This window comes from Callorhinchus milii, unplaced genomic scaffold (genome assembly GCF_018977255.1).
Source record: "Callorhinchus milii isolate IMCB2004 unplaced genomic scaffold, IMCB_Cmil_1.0 Scaffold5, whole genome shotgun sequence".
Taxonomy (NCBI): domain Eukaryota; kingdom Metazoa; phylum Chordata; class Chondrichthyes; order Chimaeriformes; family Callorhinchidae; genus Callorhinchus; species Callorhinchus milii.
Window position 1 is genome coordinate 20,820,549 of NW_024704746.1, and position 19,373 is coordinate 20,839,921.

Below are 19,373 nucleotides of genomic sequence, written 5' to 3' on the forward strand. Positions count from 1 at the left end.
CTCAGGTCTCTCACTTGCAAAGCGAGTGCTCTAACCACTGAGCTACAGGACTCCACTTGGATGAGAACTTCTTGGATGAGAACAGTAAACCTGAAGAGAAAGAAAAGTATAACATTCAAAACAGTAAATCTGAGTGTTGCCTTAGTTATTCTGGTAAAATAAAAGTCATTAACTTTGCACTCTTTTGGCTTTTTAAAGAAAATTATTTTAGAGTACACTCTGCATGAGAAGCAGGAATGTTGCACATTGTGTTCAAAAGCGGTGCACCATATAAAGCACCCACGCTTGAGATGGCTCTTGTCTGGTGGGTATAGGAATAATAATAATTCTTGCATTGTATATTCACAGAATATACTGTAAAGTGAATTGATTGTATATTTTGTATATAAGAGTATATAGCTTACACTTTATTATTTACAGTACTCAACATATAAACTGTTACCCTTAACATGGTGTGCACTGTGAATGTACAGAACTTGACAAGGTCACACATGAAAAATACAATAATAGACATGAGTGAATTGTTCTCTTTAAATGATGTGTGCTATTTAGACTAGAGTATACAGTACTGCATAGAGATCAGTTGAATTATTAACTTTTCTCCGGTATCTTATTGTGTAGAAGTTGTGAGGGGGGAGAAAAACTTTGGGTAAAAGGTAAGAGTGAATTCATTCACTCAGTGTGAGCTACACATGTTCAACAAGCAGTAAGATGAATCTAAGGTTGTGGAGTGTAAGATGAGAAGTGAATTGAATTTTTTTTTAACCAGTCTATTTTTTTTATCCTATTGATTTCCAAATTCCTCAGTCGCAGTCTGAACAAAACCAGGTGGTTGCTTTGAGTAACACAACATACCAGTACAATTTCTGCTCAATAGAGGTATGGAGACTCTTCTCTTAGGAAATAATGGACATGTCTCCAATGTTTTATCTGGAGTAATAATAAATAATAATAATCCTTGCATTTGATATAACGCCTTATCACATCACTGAGACGTATCAAAGCACTGCACAGGATGTACTGTAAAGTGGAGTGACTGTGTATTTTGGGGGCGAAATGGGACTTTGCTCCCTCTCCCACTCTTTCATCAACTAGATTAGGCTCTTGGTGCCTGCATTCACACCATCGAAAAAACACGCGGTAGCCTCATGGTAAAGGAACTGTTTAGACGAATTTAAAAAAAACCTAAGAATACAACTTTTACACTGAGTAAATGCCAAGAATTAGGGACTAATAAGGTGATGAATTTATTTAATTCGAATCTCCACACATCAGAGGTCTGTTTGGCTACGAAGAATCTGTTTATAGTAAAATCGTACTGGCAAGGTTGCTTTAGATAGAATTAATAACAGTGTAAACAAAACAAAATATAAACAGAACAGTAGAGTTACAAGTAATAGAGACCGGGTACAAACAGCAAAAAAACAAATAATTCAGCAGTATAAACAGACTAAACAGTACACTCAGTGCAGTAAACCAGGCTTGATTCCAGAACATTTCTCCAAAGAATTAGAGCATAAGAATTTTGAGGAACAGGAAAAGACCATCAGAACCAGCAAGTCCTTCCTTTTGACAATAATAATCCCTCAAAAAAAAACAATAATAAATTGGTCATTTCAATCCACGACTGTTTGTGGGACACTGCTGTCCGCAATTGGCTGCTGCATTTCGCCCACAAATATACAGTCAATTCACTTTACAGTCTATTCTGTGAAGTACTTTGGGACGTCTAGAAGACAAGAAAAACGCTATATCAAATGCAAGGATTATTATTAAGTGCCTATGTTCTCTTCAACCGTGCCTTCACCTCCTCTCTCGACTCTCTACCCCCTCCTCGCTCCCTCCCTTCCCTCCCCTCACCCGGACCATTTCCCTCCCCGATGCTCGGGTCCCGACCCAACTGTCCAGCGCCTTGGGACGTCCTCCCAACGTGAAAGGCGCTCTATAAATGCAATCTTGTTGTTGTTGTTCTCCATATGCCTCAGTTATGTATCTTTCCTGAAAACACCTTGCATCTCATTTACACTGTATTTTAAAAGCCTCACTGGTTACTTAATCCCAATATCTCTTGTTGAATATCTCCTATTTCTTAATTTACTCATTTTAAACCTTGAATTTATTGGAGCTATTGACATAGATTAACATGTCTATTTGTCCTGTAAAACCCCGAAAACCTGAGTAATTAGGTAATTTTGAAAGCAAAATAGGACTGATCTTCTGAACATTTCTTTATCGTAACTTCAACTCCTAATGCTCGATTACTCACTTTTGTCATCTCTCAAAGGAAGAACTATTCTCTCTATAAAATGGCCAGTGGAGACTGTGCAGGTTGGCTTGATTTACAATTGCTGCTAAATACAGTGTGCAAGTTCAGCCATGCAAATGTGACAGAAAGTGTGCCCTTGAGACACGTTAGCAAGCAGCACGCTGTGGGACAGCAGTGAGCGATCGAGGCTTCTTATCAAAAAACCCAACCTTCTCCTGTGAGCGTGAAACTGAAGCAGCTCACGATTAATGAGCACAATTTCTAAAGTATAGAGGGGCAACCATCCTGAACCTGAGTTAGGCTGCTCCTGTTCCCTCACCCTGAACCACTCTGGTATGGTGCAGCTGATTCACACAACTAAGCCCAAATTCACCCAGTATCGTCTAATGCAACGCACTTTGCGAGAAAGTAGGCAGCACAGCTTAAGTTACACCATAATGAACTTAACCATTTTTCGTCATATGGACGAAGGGTATTTGTTCTTGTATTCAACAGTCAAAAACTCAAATCACCTATCCTCCCATTACTAGTGTTCTTTGAGAATTGAGAGTTTTTTTCACTTTTCTAACTGCTTTTCTGTAAGTTTGTACAGGAGAGAGATTGTATTTTTTTGAAAAAAATGTTTACAACTATAAAAGAAAAACAAGTAATTTGAGGTTGAATGACTGATACTATATTAACATACCATGACTCAAATTGAAATGATGTGACTTTAATTTGCTCATTTGATCACAGGGAATAGGAGAGCTTTTAGATGTGAAATGCAAAGTTAAATTGACTTTTAATTTAGAATGAGATATTTTGATAGTTTTTCCTGTATATTTGATGGTGACTGTTATATTGTAGCTTGCAAGGACCGAATTATATTGTAGCCTGCAAGGACCAATTTCATGATCTGGGAAACCGAGAATTACCCTAACATTGGGTGGACATTTTTACAAATGATGAGATCAGTCTAATTTAAGATGTACTGCATTAGGATTCACCACTCGAAAACAATTATTGAAAAAAATTGACTTTCCTTAGGTCAGCTGCACACTTCTGTGAATTCAGAATTATTTGTTTTTATGGGTAGTCGAGTGTGTTGGTACACCGGATATTGGGACATAATTAAAAGGTCTTGGTTATGTTTCTGATTCTCTCCATAGTAGGTCTAGATCTGGCCATGATTTCATGGGGTGGGGAAGGACTGCTGAGAAAAAGGAGAATTCCGGTCAGGCCAGTTTTACGCACCCCCTGGTGGCTATCTGAGAAAGTAACTTATCTGCTCTTATCTGTTATTTTGGTAAAGAAGGGCACATGGCTTGAAGGAAGAAACAATTAAATTGGATTTGTTCTTTGTTTCTTTAATTGTGTTTAATTTAATTTAATTCAATTAGCACATAAATTGAGATATATCACAAGGTGATAACATATCACAAGATTCAGATGACATAAATCAGGGAGAGCAAATCATGGTCTAATTTAATACAATCTATGCAGCTTGAATTTTGGGTTTACTTGTGTTTGCCTACTGATTTTTGCCATTAGAGTTATCCTGCTGTACGGCATTACTAAGATGAGTATTACCACTTCAAACCATTTTGTTTGGCAAGTTTTAAGCTGTATTCTGTCCAAAGATAAGTACTGAAATTCAAACTCTTCTACTATTTCCAGAATCATCCCTTATTCTTGTGTGTTTTTTTTGTTGGATTCAAGCTCCCCGATGATGGAAATACTTGTTTGCGAGGATAGTAACCCACCTGTAATGGTTCCAAATTAACAAATTTACCAAGAGAAATGGGTTGAATTATCCAGAGTCTTAAAATGTACAGAAATGACAGTCTCCTTGACCCAGATGTGAAAAGATGGAACTTCAAGGGTCATAAACTAGACTTGTGTGGTGAAGTATCACTGACTGGGAGATTGTGAGGACTGAAACAGTGTGTTCATCATGATGGTAATATAATACTGTGTTCAGGGAAAGTAGTAAATGCTATAGAAGAACAGGTATTTGCAGTAAGAGTGCAGTGGTTGCTTTCTAGATCTAAACCAAACCCAATCTTTGTGTATTAGGGTTGAGGACAATGTGAATAAACTGAGAACAATATTTGTTAATGGTTTCAAAATGGCCCAATGCTACTACAGTATTTGATGTATTTAGTTACCAAATTGTTTTCCCTGCACCCAGTACTATATGTATAAAGTGAAGTGATCACCGTATGCTTAGAGGGAACCTTAGACTGGAGGAGCCTTGCATTAAAATGCTTCTGCTTGCCTACATGAGCGAGTTTAAATACATTTGATTTATTTGAGAGGAAACACTCACCGACTCCGTCTGATAGTCAGCTCTCCTGTCTCAGTTAAAAAAGGCAGTTCTTTACTGCCATCCTGTTCTGTTGTTCTCAGTAAGTGCCCTGCTGACCATTTCTCCAGTTACCATGAAGGTCTGCTATTGTACTGGACACCCAGCAGGCATTGAACACAGGAGATTGGGTTACATTGCAGAATTTATTGGTAGTGAAACAACACACATTATGAAAATGGGACAGATTGTTTATATGGAAAATGTCCTTTGAGTACAGTACTGTTTTAAAAAAAATTATTTGTAGATCAGTTACCATGACACTAGTCCTTTAAAGCTTAATTTACACTGTTAACCACAGTCAGAAATCTCTTGAATTTGAAGATTGCCTTTGTATTTCTTTTAACATTTTCGTGTCTTTTGACTTTTTGTGAGATGCTAAAATTATTCAACAACAAATTGCATTTATGTCGTGTCTTTCACATCAGGAGGACATCACAAGTTGCTGAACAATGAGGGGTTTGCACCGAGCTGCAGGTTGGGATCAGAGAGGGGTGGATGGAGGGCAAGGGAGCGGTGGAGGAGGGAAGATGACCAAAGGCATGTTTGAAGATTATTGACATTATTAAAAATTATTAAAATTATTCATCTTGATTGTTACCCATGGTTACCCACAACAGATGAAAGGACTAACCAAGCATCTTCAGGACCAAATAAACATTTACCGGTGAAAAATACTAACTTGTCACCCTGTAGGTGGAGCTAAGGTTTGTAGGCCCAAGTGCAGTCTGAAGGCTTAAACTTCTCTGCGTGAAGTTAGTACAACATCATACAGACCTTATGGTATGGAACCTTTCCAGCTCTTTTTTTTTAAACATTGGTTTGAATTCAAGCCTACAAAAGCGAAAGCTATCCAATATAAGAGTTAGTGGAACTTTAATCTTCTGTGAGTAAAACAGTCTGCTGGTTCATCAGAACAATAGCCTTGTAAATGAAGTGCAGTCAATCTATTTCAGTCAGAAACTTGGCTATAAACACCCCATTAATAATCACAAATGCCATAGCATTGCCTGTGTCTCAGAATCCCTTCTCAAATAAACAACATTATTCTCCTTTCTCACTCATTATTCTGTGATTTTGAGGCCATCACTCATAGGCTAACAGGAAACCAAAACTCAAAAAAAAGTTCTCAGCCCCTTTGCTCTCCCCCCAATTCCCATCAGTTTGAATACCGTTGACTCGTTTAACATTAAGGGCATAACTGGCACAGTTTCAGCAGTTCCTCGTCACTTGCAGGTTTGAAATTATTGCATTCTTGCTCTGCAGCGTGGGCTGTGATCTTAAAATATTTCATAATTTTGTGATGTGCTGTGAATATTAGTTCGGAGTGTTTTTTCACACGTAAATCTCTTGATTCTTCCAATGTGCTTTTATGACTGTGCCATGGGCTTGGCAGATTAAAGAGACTATTTTCACTGATTTGTGAATAGGTAACGGGGCACAAATTGAAAATGATCACCAGAAGAAAAAGGGGGAGAGATGTTGAGACGTACTTTACAGAGAGATTCATCAGAAATCTGTACTACAATTGGCAGTTAATGTGTTTAAAAAGGAATTGGATGAATACTTCAGGAAAAAATATTTGAGCAGTGAAAGTGATCAGATTAGATGGATTTAGGGAAATAGTACCAGCACACACAGGATGCGTCAAATGGCCTCCGAAATGCTGTGAATATTGTATGATTTTACTCAACTTGCATGACAGTGCATGAGTGAATGTTCAAGTGGGAGCACCAAGAATTCTGACTTTCCTTTGATTTATTGGGACTCTCAGGTCGTGGCAGCTGACTCAAAGTCTTTGCAGGTGTGGTTAGTTTTATTGGGGTAAATGTATTATCTTTATGACTAAACTATATGCAGTTTCTAACACAAACACCTGCAAATTATGAGTCTTAAATGTAAGGCGAAAGGAGAGTTTAAGTGAGATGAAGTCAAATCATGCAAAAGAATTTTTTTTTAATAATTTGTGTAAAATTATTAGAGGGCAAAGGAATTTCTCGGCTAATCGCTTACACATGGTAATGGAGTGGGCTGCCTCAAAGTTTTATGCTGCCAGTTTGAGTTGTTCATAAAAATGTCAAATGATGATTTTTTACTTTTTAATTTTTTTTATATTAGTTTTTGCAGGATATTTATAGCTGTATAGCCTCTTCAAGTGGTGACGATGGAAGGAACAAAGGGCATACCCAGGTTAAATAAGTAATAGAATATTATTTAAAATTCTGACAAGTAATGTTCCTTTTTTGAAAAGTTTAATGATTCCATTCCGGACTAATATTTGTTCATTTTTTAATGTTTTTCCTTTTGTTCTCAAATGAATTGTACTATAGATCGTGCTGTAAGCTGAATCTCAGCAATGGCTTGCACGTAGGTTGTGTGTGTGTGTACCTGTAATTAATAGCATTTGAATGTACATTTGGCAAAAGGAGTGGCACTCAGCACTTGAAATAAAATACATTTCAGACCCAGTGTGCAGTGGTAGCATGGTAAACTAAAGTGTAGTAGAATATTGGTTGACTTGTTAGCCTTCCACTGTGGAGTTTCCGAAGGGAGGAAGATAAATCCCCAGATGGAAAGGGGCAACTTTGGTGAATGAGACAACATTAGTAGCTGATGACCTGGAAGGCGACAATTTTTTTAGTGAAACCCAGCTCTCCACCACCAGATGTACCATGTTTAGTTAGCATAGCTCTACAAGATACCAATGCTTAAAAACAATGCTATTCTAAAGTTGTTTGTAATTTAGTTTAATAGCTATAGCAGTGGTTTTGATGAACCTACCAGAGGTCATTCTCACGGTAAAATGACCTGTTTTCACGAAACTACTTCAGCTGCTGACCCTTACTCTGTCAGTTAGCTCTGGGACACTACCCTGAATGAGGGGAGCTATATAAATGCAAGTTGATGTTGTTGTTGTTAAGAACCTTTGTCCAGCTGTGCTATGAATGTACTGGTTGATGTGCTTCTGAATTGAATTCGATGTGAAATCTGTACACTTCCTATTCAATGCTTGTTGTTGTTGTTTAGCTGCTTGATTGAAGGTTACAACTGTAAATCTTTCCTTCCACAAGCTGAGTCTTTGAGAAGGATTTGTATATTTAATACTTTTTAAAATATTCTCTTCATTGGGTAGGGGATGGCCGGTAGTTGGGATCAGAATCAAATTGCAAACCTAATTTCCAAACAATAGAGTGAAGTCTGGCATTTCAAAGATAGAACTTTAATCTAGTGGCCTCCAGGAAGGTGATCTTGAGGCATAGAAGTTCTGGACAAAATTCAAATTGACAGCAAAGGCTTCCGCACTCTCTTATCTAACTCCTGTTTGTAACTTTCCTGGCTTGGAACCAATATGATTTTCAATAACGGATCTTTGGCCAATTACCAAGTTAAATTGCTTCTTTACTAGGGTACTGGCTGACAGTGTGTCACAGAACTGATAGGCAAGAGGCTTTTAGAAAGGATTTCAGATAAGGGCAATTTTTTTTACAAATTGTGTTGGAGCTTACATGTACAATATTACGTTAGGATGTTGAGGCTGATAGAAGTTCAGAAACCGGCTTTCCAAAATTAGGCCACTTTGCTATTTGCGTGGCCGTTTGCAGTTATATCTTTAAATTGGTGTTTAAACAGTAGGCTCTTCCTATGATAGCAACACTTCATTTATAGTAAGCTCCTTTACCGTAACCTAGGCTCAATTAACAGATATCAGAGATGGACTAAGTGAAAAATATCTCATTTACACTGCTGACTATACTTTAGATGGCATGTATGTAAAACAAATACAAGGTATCTCCATTTATTAATGAACAGAAAGCACAGTAAGCTCATGTAATCAATGGAATGGATATAGCAAACAAAAAGTTTCAACTGCAAATTTAGGTTCAACTACAAATTCAGCAATTATTGACATTGTATTGGTCTTAGTGTGGAAGACCAATCTGGAGTGTAAAATTCAGCAATTTTTTTCATGAGTTGGAGGTTAACTCTCTATTCCAGCATCTGATTTTAAAGGAAATTTTATTCTTACCATTTTCTTGGAGTGAATAGGAGACATGTTTTTTGCTACCTATCAAGAACACTATGACTTCCTCTGAAAAAGCTCTTCTTCTCTGCTATGCACTTTCCCTTGACATCCTGGCTGAGATGATGAACTCATAACCATAGAGAATCACACGCAAGAAACCCACATCCTACCACTTTATAGCACAGTGTGTTGCTACAGTTGGTAGCTTCCAATAAAGTGGGCCAAGAGCTTCTTAAAAGACGATGATCAGTATGACTAATAATTATCAACAAACGATATATTATACACAGAGAAATTAGTAGTTAGCTGATATATAACAAGATTATGTGCAGATTTCAAGCGAGTCATTGATAAAGTGAAACCCGACAAACCGCATTGCTAAACTGGCAGCACCTCTTGAAGAGTAAATATTATGCTTGTGTAGTTTTCAATTCCATTGTTTGTCAGTCTTTGAAATGTGGCCATTTAGGTAAAGGATGTTGGCACAAAGTCGAGCACATCTCATGGGTAATTCCAGAAATTGACCATCCGTGACAAGCTTTGGCACTTTGAGAGTGGACTCGGAAAGCTTTGTGTCTGTCTGACTGAAGGATAATAATCATTTTGATAAAGTCAGCTTTATCAGCAAGGCTTAAATGGGAAAATGCTGGTCATCCATGTTTGTCATCATCAGCCTGCACACATGCGTTGAAGCAAATTGCCTCCAGGATGTGTTTAACCTATATTTAGTTTTTTCATGCTTGTTTGGCATCTATATGTGTGTGCATGCAATTAAAAACATTTTCTTTCAGTGAGGCATTCTGTACTTGGAAGAACACACAGAGGTAGAGGTAATTTAATCTGATCCTTTTTAATATCTAGTTTCCTAAAGTAGTTTAAAGAGGAAGTGTTTTCAATGAAAAATACTTTTTATGAGTTAAGCTGTCTCTTACTTTTTAAAAAAAATCGTTTGTGATCCACTCATGATTTTTTTGTAAATGTTCACTGAAATCTCCAGTGAGGTGGATATTTTATGTTGCTGACTTTGATTGGTGGGACACACTAAGATGCCCAAGTTCAAATAATTCCACACAAGGAAAAAGATCCAAATAGGGTAAATTGGTGTCAAAATTGATACTGCTAGTAAAATCATTGAAATTTTGTTTTGGGAGGGGAGCAAGAGGAGTCGGAATTCCTGTAGTTTCCCTGCATTCATAATATTTCCCCAACTCAAATAGAATTAGTTTTGACTAGATTCAATGGATGAAATTCACATCAGGGGTGAATATGTGAAAGTTGTCATTGAACTAAAACAGCCGGAACTAAGCAGTCATGCGTTTGAATCATGTTTGTAGGTCAGATGTCAAGCTACATTAGTTATCTAAGCTTTAACTTCTTATATTAAAAATAGCATAAATATTGTGCAGTATGTCCTCTGATTTAAATCCAAGTCATATGACTGATTTGAATGATAGCCAAGATTATCAGCAGCTCTTCTGAAAGGAGCATTGTGCTCCTATTTAGTAAATTGGGCAGTAAAGCATTAATGTGTTGATTAATTGGAACCTTTAGCAGCTAAAGAAGGGACACCCATTTAGAGAGCCTTGCAGCCTTTGCAACAGAATCTGCAGGCAGCCTAATACAGTGGAAATGGACTATTATTTCAAGGGAACCACGTTATGGTGCGGTGCTATACATGACACTGATATCCAGTGGGCCCTCACTAATAAAACCAAATTCTGGCGCACAATGGATTATACTCAAATTTGCTTGTATTAATAAAGGGTACACATTAGGAGTTTGCGACTTTCGATAACCACCAGTTGCAAATAGAGGAAAAAACTACGGCAAAAAGGAAAGTGTCCAGCACAACAAGTTGCCCTTAGGAATCAGTCATCTGATTATGAAGGTATCCATATAAAGATTTTCTATTGTACCTTTGGCAGTATAATGAAGTGGGAATACCAGTAGCTGATACTCTGCACGGTCAGATTTGAAGAGTTACATCGCAATACTCAAAAAGTAGGTTGTCTTTTGTTGAAATTTTTGGGGAAAAATGTAAAAGGGAAATGCAAGTGGAGTTCTTGGCATGTACAAATTGTAACTGTGTCCAGTATTTCCCTATTGAATGATTTGGCGTCTGCTTCTAAAAAGTTAAAATCAGCTTCTGTTCTCCTTGTTGTTCGCTGAGAGGAAACTGTCAGTATTGTTGTTTGTATCAGAGCTTTTCCAAATGAGGATATTTATTATATTTTCATTCAAAAGCAATCAACATCAGAGATCTGCCGCAAAATCAATATTACTGATTGAAAGAAGCAGTTTATCTTAATAACTACAGTGATAGATTAAGGAGGTAATCCTTCAAGGGTTGCAACAGCATTGCAGCACTAAAACCCAAATTATAACCAGATAACAATCTTCAGTCTATCTCCATAATGCTGTAAGTACAGGCATTGTCTGGTTCTGTATGTTCTGTAATACTATTTGATATCTTTGATAGAAAATTGCAGATGATCATTTCTATCCATGTGTATAAAAATGTGTTTTAGTAGCTGAAGGTGCATTTCAGTACTGAAAGGAGAATGTCTTCACTAAATGATATTATAACATTTCATAAGAGAATGGGGAAAAGGAAAGGTTAACGACTAAGACGATTGAGCTTTGAGAAGTACCATTTCTGTTATTTTGTACATTCAATGCAACTGTTGTACGTCTTTGCCACAATATGCTCTTAGTGAATAGGGATGATTCCCCTAGTGACAGATCCAGACGATAATGTTGTACTTCAATTTGCTCCATGGGTCCCTGGATGGTAAATGACTTCATCCTTACTTTATTGTATAAGTTTGACCTAAAACTGACTGAAAGGTTCACATTGAGATTTGATTCTGAGGCTATTTTGTGTAGGTGAACTGAAATTAAAATTATGAGATTACATAGAAAATAATGGAGTTATTGCTTTATGGTTTAAAGGCAGCAATTTCCATTGATGTATGAAACATTTCCACTGTTCCTAAAATAGATGGGTTCTTAGATTTGTATCTCAAATGGATAGTAATTTCATTATTAAAGGACCATTCCATTCAGTTCAATACTTAATGATTTGAGTTATTGGATTTATTTTGGTTGTGTTTGAGGACATTATTTTCTTCTTTTTAAAAGAGTGAATTAAACCCCAACCAGAAGTTTTGATCTAGGAAAACCAGAGAAAATTGTTTTTACTGATCAGAATAATTCCAAATATGTAATGTTCAATTTGAGTAATTCCACCTTTAAGAAATGGAGCTGAGTCCAACTTAGACAGATAAAATATTGGGCTTTATTTAATGCGGATCTGGACAATGTATTTTAGGCAAATGTGTCGTTTTATTTGACCTTTGATTACTTCTGTAAACAGATATTAGATGCAAGGTAAAGTCCCTCAAGGTTTTGAAACCAGCTAGACTAATGGATTGAAGATCTACTTTTCTAGGATCTTTGAAGAATAATAATACAAGGAGGGCAGCTCAATATAAATAGGACCATTATAATTGTCTTTCAATAAATATCTGTTTTTCAGTGGAAATCATCAGAAAAATACAGTCTCTATTTTCAGTTTTCACCTCAATTTAATTTTTAAAAACAAATTGCCAATTATCTTAATGGCCCTTAAATATAAAACATTCCCCTATTTACTTTATAAAATAAGAGGTAAATGCCCCACCATTATTCACCTTTTTCGTTTCCAAATTCAGTTTCTCACCACTTATGTATCCTCTCCAGTGCTGCACTTTAGCAGAGTGAGTTGAGTGATGGACTTCTCCATAGCTGCTGCCCATTCTGCATCACAAGAAACCATTGAAACACGTACTTCTACGGACTGGACATGACGATTTATTTTAAACCTAGTTTCATCTCATATCTTTCTTTCCCCAAACTGAGATGCAGGACCCCAATTAGGCATATTTCAATCAAGACTATGATTCAAGCTTGGGACACTTGAGGACGACCTTGATTAGGACAATGCGCAAGTACAATGTTTAAACCGGGCACCTTCCTGTCTATAATTTCCCAATGCAGTTCCCTGACTCATTGGGCCTGACTGGAAGGCACAAGTGGTAGTTAAGTTTTCTATGGCACAAGGAAATCAAAGAGAAAAAATAGCTCTTTTCTTACCCTTAAAACGAACTATTGAATGCAAGTTTTCACTTGCCATGACATACAAAGAGCAAAATCTAGAAGGGGAATTTCTGAGCATTTGGAGATGTGTAATTATACTTCTAGTTTGATATCCGTTTGCATAAGTAAATAACCATTATTACTCCTTTATTTCTAGAGTCCTTCAGATGGTTTTTGGAAGTCTGTGGCCACAGCTGTCCCGAAGGAGCCCAAAGATATCCGAATTCTGAATCCTTATTTCATCCGTGAAGCAGCTTTCATGTTTATTGGCCTGCCAGTCAACAATGGGATGATGGGTCGTGGGGTGAGCAAAAACCCTGATATTTGGGTCATTTTTAATTTTTCTCTATCTTAACATGCAAACTTAAGAAATTATTTTGCAATTAAACAGTGGATTTAATTCATACTTCACTGTTGCGTCGCATTGTTATACAATGTTCGGGATCATTGAGTGGAAGGACGCAAGCTTATATTTGAGTTTCCACACAAATGAGGGAACTACTGAAAAGAAGTAACGTAAAAGATTAAATGTCTCAGAAAAGACATGTCTGGCAAAGACGAGTCAGACAGTGGTAATCCTAAGTAAAGTTGGAGGAGTAAACATGTTCTCAGACCTGTGAGCCAAAACCCTAATGGGCAGTTCTGTCTGGAGAAGTACTATGCTGTATGTTACTTTTTCTCTTGCTGTTGTATTCTATACCATTCTAGGATTTAACCAACAAAAGGCAGAGATTTAACAAACAAAATTTCAAATCCTCATTTTCATAGCTTTACACAGTACAATGTCTTTTGGAATGTGAGACGCCATGCATCATTCCAAGAGTAACCAGAGTGAGGGAATGTTAAGGACAATTTAAAAGCAATCTAAATGTCACATAAGTTCAAAGGGTTAATCTTAACTTCTCCTGAATTTAATTTAACATATGGAAGCAATGCAACTACTGAGCATTTGGACAAACAGAGAATACAGGTCTTGCTGATTTACTGAGTGTCAAAATACCCATGTCATTGAGGAGATCTGAAGGTAGAATTCCTCAAGGTAAGTTGGTCTGATTATTTATTGACCTTGGAGCTATTTTCATTTTCCGGAGCTTTTATCTGCACAATAACATTTTAATAGAGTAATTAATAAAAGTTTGAAGAAAAGAATACAAATTTTAATTTGTGTTTTCAGTTAATTTCTCAGTGCCCTGCGCTGCTGTATACATTCTACCTTTACTCTATAAACTGCTTATAGAATTTCCAATCCAATTTTACCTTGCTGTAAAGAACACCTTAATTCCACCACATAATATTGGATGCAGAATTCAGTTCTTCAGTTTCCCCTCTACTTGGGAATGTGTGTATTGAAAAGGTTAATAAAATAGTCACGCAAATACTGCTTAAATGTCCCAATTCCTGATTGTGATCATTTAATACAAAACTTGCCTAGGTTCTCGCAACTCTGCTTCAGTGTTCTCCATAGCATCATAGTCAGGAGAGATACCAGAAAGTATTTCAATGAACAAGTGAAACAGGTTACCAGGAAAGGAAGTTGAGATTAGGACACATTAAAAGAAACACCTTGTGCTCCAATGAGATTTATTCTGGAAGTATGAGATCAAATTGACCAAAGGGCATTCTTCAAGTAAACTTCTCTTATGATCTTCTGTTAAATTAGACAGAATAAAAATGGTTACTGAGATCAGAAATTTACATATAGTGGTCAGTCTTTATGAACTCCTTTCATTAAAAGGAAGCAGTTATTTTTGGGAGTATGATCATAATACTTGCATCTGCTATTCAGCTAGAAATCACTAACTAGACCTCTTTGGGGAAACAATACATTTTCAAGTAGCTTTCATTTTAGTTCTGGGCCCAATGCATTGACATCTATCTTGCAATTGGTCTTGCGCATGATCTTGCAGATACACTTTGGTGATAGAGATTTGAGTTGCACGTTGTAAAATGTCCCTATGTAATATTATTTGGGAGTGATTGTGGCTCAGTTGGAAGTACCCTCACCTTTTCATTGAGGACTTGAACTCATGGTCTAGGCTGACACTCTAGTGCAGAATTGGGGGAGGGATGGGGTGTGGACTGTAATATTGAAAGTGCTGTCCTTAGGATGAAAGATTAAACCAAGCAAAAAAGGCATTCTCTTAGGCCTATACGAGATCAACGGCCCATCCATTTCAGCAAGTAATTGTGTGGGTAAGAGGAAACAGAAAAACGTATTTGTTTTGGAAAAAAAACAGAAAGATAATGAAGCCATATCTTTATGGAAACGCATCCTGAAAGCAGAGTTCTTTTATAATATCAAAATAGCAGCCTGGTGACCTCAAAGAAATTACAGCTGTTTCCCAGGTTATCAATGCATCAGACTAGTTAACAGAGATGATTACATTTGTGACTTTTGCCTGAGGGGAGATTGTTCACCTTGAGTCGTGGTCATGTAGCCCTCGGATCAGCATTGGAGCAGGAAGTAGATGAGGTGAGGTGTCTTAGCGTGCCTGCTTACTCTCTAAACTGCAAGAGGATGAATGACTCCTAGACTGAAGCTTCAGGGCATCCTGTTCATTGACACATTCCAAACCTGTCAAATCTCTAATTCCGTCACAGACCTTACGTGCGTCTCTTTTGTTACATTTGAAGGTTAGCTGTCAATAGTGTATTGACTGGAGCTGATTTAGTTTTTCAGTTTAAAGAAGCATTGCCAAGCCACTCATTTCCAATCTTGTTCCTATGGTAACTCTGGCTTTGATTGCATCTCGAGGCTTGACTGCCCTGGAAATTCTTCCAGGCCTGGAGAATCGGATGAGAGCAGCTCAGTGTGTGTGCTATCAGTGTGCAGTCAGACACATCAGTGTGGATTAATGTGTCACTGTGTGGAAGCAACTGATAAGCCTTCAATAGAATGAAGTTATTATGAGAAATCAAACAATGTTTCATCGTAAGTGCAGGTACTACTGTTCAGTTATCACTGACAGTCTGACGTTGAACTCCTTTAAAACTGAATAGATGTATGTTGAAGATATATTTAAGATCAGGTGACAGATTTCTAATTTTCCACGAGTGAGTTTGATTCTCACTTTAACATATGGAGCTTTCAATTATTCCTTCCTGCCCTCCCCCTACCTCTCATCTTCTTCCCTATCCTCCTTCAGCGATACACAGAATGAAGCATCTCCAGCTGTGTGAACATTAATTATTTTATTGCTGTTACATTCTGAAATGGTGACCATTCATTAGACACTGAGTGAGTGTTGTTTTGTAATAGGGCAATCCAGTATCAGAATGCCTAATTCCAAAATACCATAAACGCAATTAGCACTGGGAGAATTCTCTGCAATATTTCAAATAGTGGTGCTGGTAGTAAATAAATGTTTAATTATGGCATCATCCCTACCATATAGCTTAAAGCACAACTGGACATTTTATTGCAAGTTGTAGACACCACTTTCAATGTGTAACTCAGATCAGATGCTGTGGAGAGGATTCCATCTAACAAACTCTGTGTAACTGTTATTTATTACTTTTACAGTTAGGAGTTGCAAAAAGAAAAGGTTTTATTATTTGTAAGTTCTGCCTATTTTGGGGATTTTGGTGGAGGAGGTGTGAATATTGTGCTTAAGGTGATGGACATCTGTGCTGGTTATCTGAGTTTCAGGTATATAGATGTCTGTGTAAGTGATCTGTTATTCCTGCACCTTTGGGCAGCCTGTTGGATTGTAGAAGTACTGCTGCCTCTGTAACTGCTGGTTCCAGTTCGGGTATACTATATGTACTGAGATATAGCTCATGGGTTACCTCTTTGATCCAGTGTGACACAATGATCGTCTGACTCCAGCGATGTCTCCTGTGGGCCTGAAGGAGCTGATTGCAGAGAAATCGAGGGCAGGGATGTACAAATTGTTAACTGAACCTGCAAATCTTCCTGGAGTAGCTGGTAAAGCTCTGTGACAGCCTCCTCATTCCTTGGTGTTCTGTTAGTTGTAGCTTGATTACTCTTTTTCTGTGCCAAGCATAATATCCACTAGCAGTAGCCAGGCTCTGATGAGCTGTGTGCTTCCAGACCTATTTCTCCTTTGCTCTCAACACAACCGACAATGTTTGTTGGACTCAGTTGTTTCCTCAAAAAAAGTTTTGGATGCTCTGTTTTTTTATGATCCAACTCATCTAATTCACACACATGTGGCTCCCCAAATGCAAATACTCTATAAGATGTATTGTTGCTCAGTTGCTTTCAAAAAAACTCAAGTTTAATAGAGTGTCAGAAAATCAAATGCACAAACTGTGTCCTACTTCTTCAAGGTATTCAAAGTTTTTATCTGAGTACATATAGTATATCCAACGTTGGATTTCATATCTCTGGGGTAATGGAGGAATAATATCCCAATAAGTAATTCCATCCTACTTTTTTCCCATCCAAGAAGTTGCACATCCTGCACATCCTATAATTATTGTTAATGTGATTGAATTAATCTCTCCCGAACATTTGTTTTCTGAGGTGTTGCCATTAGACTTGATATTAATTTTTAATCACCTTATGTTTGCAGAACATCCCAACACTTGGAACAGTGGCAATAACAATGGCACTACACAACTGCGATGAAGTAGCAGTGGCTGGCTTTGGCTATGATATGAACACTCCGAATGCCCCTCTTCATTACTATGAGACCATTAAGATGTCAGCCATTAAAGAGGTAAGGTGTCTCAGCCTCACAAAGCTGGGGCTCTCTAAATTGCTTTTAACTAGAAATAATGCCAGAAAGGGTTAAAAAAAACTAGTATTAAGGAAATATTTTTTTTTCTCTTATATGGATTAAGTAGATTTATAGAAGCTACATGAGTTCTGATATAATCAGTATCAAAATTAATAGTATTAGTACCATTTTTGCCTGAAAGCAATATTTTAGTCCGTTGTGGAATTGGTCTGGATATCAGATGTTACTTTACTTACCCCTGTCCATTAAAATAAGGATTTTTTTAATATTAAGACCTGTAGATGGCAACCTGGGCTTTGTTTTCCAATTGGCTTGTTATACAATATTCACATTGAAACAATACAAGCCGTTGGTCACAGCCCAGTGTCGATATGGAAATGCAATGAAAGACAACTTGCATGATCTAGGTTTTGTGCTAGATGTAGTGTAATTGCAGGCAGGTGCAAAATAAACTTTTAAACTTCAGTTTTAAATATTAATGAACAGCCTCTGGTGTTATTACAACTAACATTAAAAATGAGCAGAAACTATGTTGGTTTAGCAGTGCATAATACACACAAAGAGTTGTGCTTTTTTTAATAGTCAGTTGGCAGAATCACTCCAGGCTACATGTTTGTATTGCTCCACTACAGAGCTAGTTCAGTGGAGTGCCTGAACTATAATTCAGACAATGAAATTCCTCCCTGACCTCCAGAGGCAATTGAGTGAAAAATTATGATATCAATCTAACGTTACAACCTACATTATTCAACCCTGACTGGTTAGATTTCACAGATGACATGTCTATGGTCCCAGCAGAATGGGAACTTTAGTGTTTCATAGAGGATTTGTTTTTCTGTAGCTGCACTTACATGTATAACCTATAATCTTGTTCTTCACCAAATATTTACCCAGCTTTTTAAGTGAGTTAATGGATGTATTATTGACATTTTTGATGGAAGTTTATTCCATATAACTACTCTGAGGATGAAAATTAAATTCTTCTGATCTCTAGTCTCACTTGAGGCTTGACAGTTTGCTATCCATGGCCTCTAGCCTGGCAATCACAGAATTAGATAATTAGGCTGATTTCCTCTACATTATCTATGACTTTCAGTATTTTAAAGTTGAGGATTACCTTGTCACTCAATTATCTTTTCTTCAATGGATATAAATTCAACTTTTGAGCTTCTGCTTCTAACTTATGCCCCCGTTATACTACAGGATAATATGTAACTTGAGTTATTTTATCTGTTCCAAATTGCTCTTGCCCAGAGCAAAGTTCAAAGAAAGTGGATCTGCTGTTAACCAGAGTCTGGGGATAGCCCTTGTGGAGCCCTTGTGCAGTTGTGAAAGAGTTAACTCATAAACAGGCTATTCACCCTGAATGGCACATCCGTCGTTCCAATCCCAGGACCATCTATGATCCTAAAACCAAATACGATGAAATCCCATCAGCTGATAAGGATCTTCTTAATCCATGAAATTGGAATCAATCCAGGTTGACAGGGAATTCTCTGTTTATAGTAAACCTTTAACTTAATGTTCACACATGCACCGCACTGGCAGCTGGAATGAGTCCAAGTTACCTGGTTCTGCACCACATGATGTTACCTGATACATCAAACCCTTTCTAGCCAACACGTGTACTAGTTGTTTTTTAATTTGATGGCACAAAAGCCACCTGCCAGCTGAAATCAATTATTAACACATCTGTAATTGTTTTCCCGTGAGTTAGCAAGATGCTCCCCGAGGCAAAAGGGATACGGTTTCCCCGTCATTAATATTAATGAGGTGCGATAACTAGTCAATCCCATGGGATCAAGCTTGGACACGGAATCCAATTGTTAAGGTCAAGTAAAAACTTATCTTCCACTTTGCTGTGTTGAATGAGGCTCTGGCAGTGAGGTCCATTTA

At 37.4% G+C, this 19,373-nt stretch overlaps 1 protein-coding gene across 1 annotated transcript in view; it reads left to right on the forward strand.

The window, feature by feature from the left end:
- The window catches only part of st3gal3a (ST3 beta-galactoside alpha-2,3-sialyltransferase 3a), a 94,312-nt gene that overhangs the window by 64,430 nt on the left and 10,509 nt on the right, over positions 1 to 19,373 (forward strand). The window contains exons 9-10 of the mRNA XM_007887057.2: positions 12,929 to 13,075; positions 17,310 to 17,456. Of these exons, the coding sequence (XP_007885248.1) occupies positions 12,929 to 13,075; positions 17,310 to 17,456 (294 nt within the window). The remainder of the gene's footprint in view (positions 1 to 12,928; positions 13,076 to 17,309; positions 17,457 to 19,373) is intronic.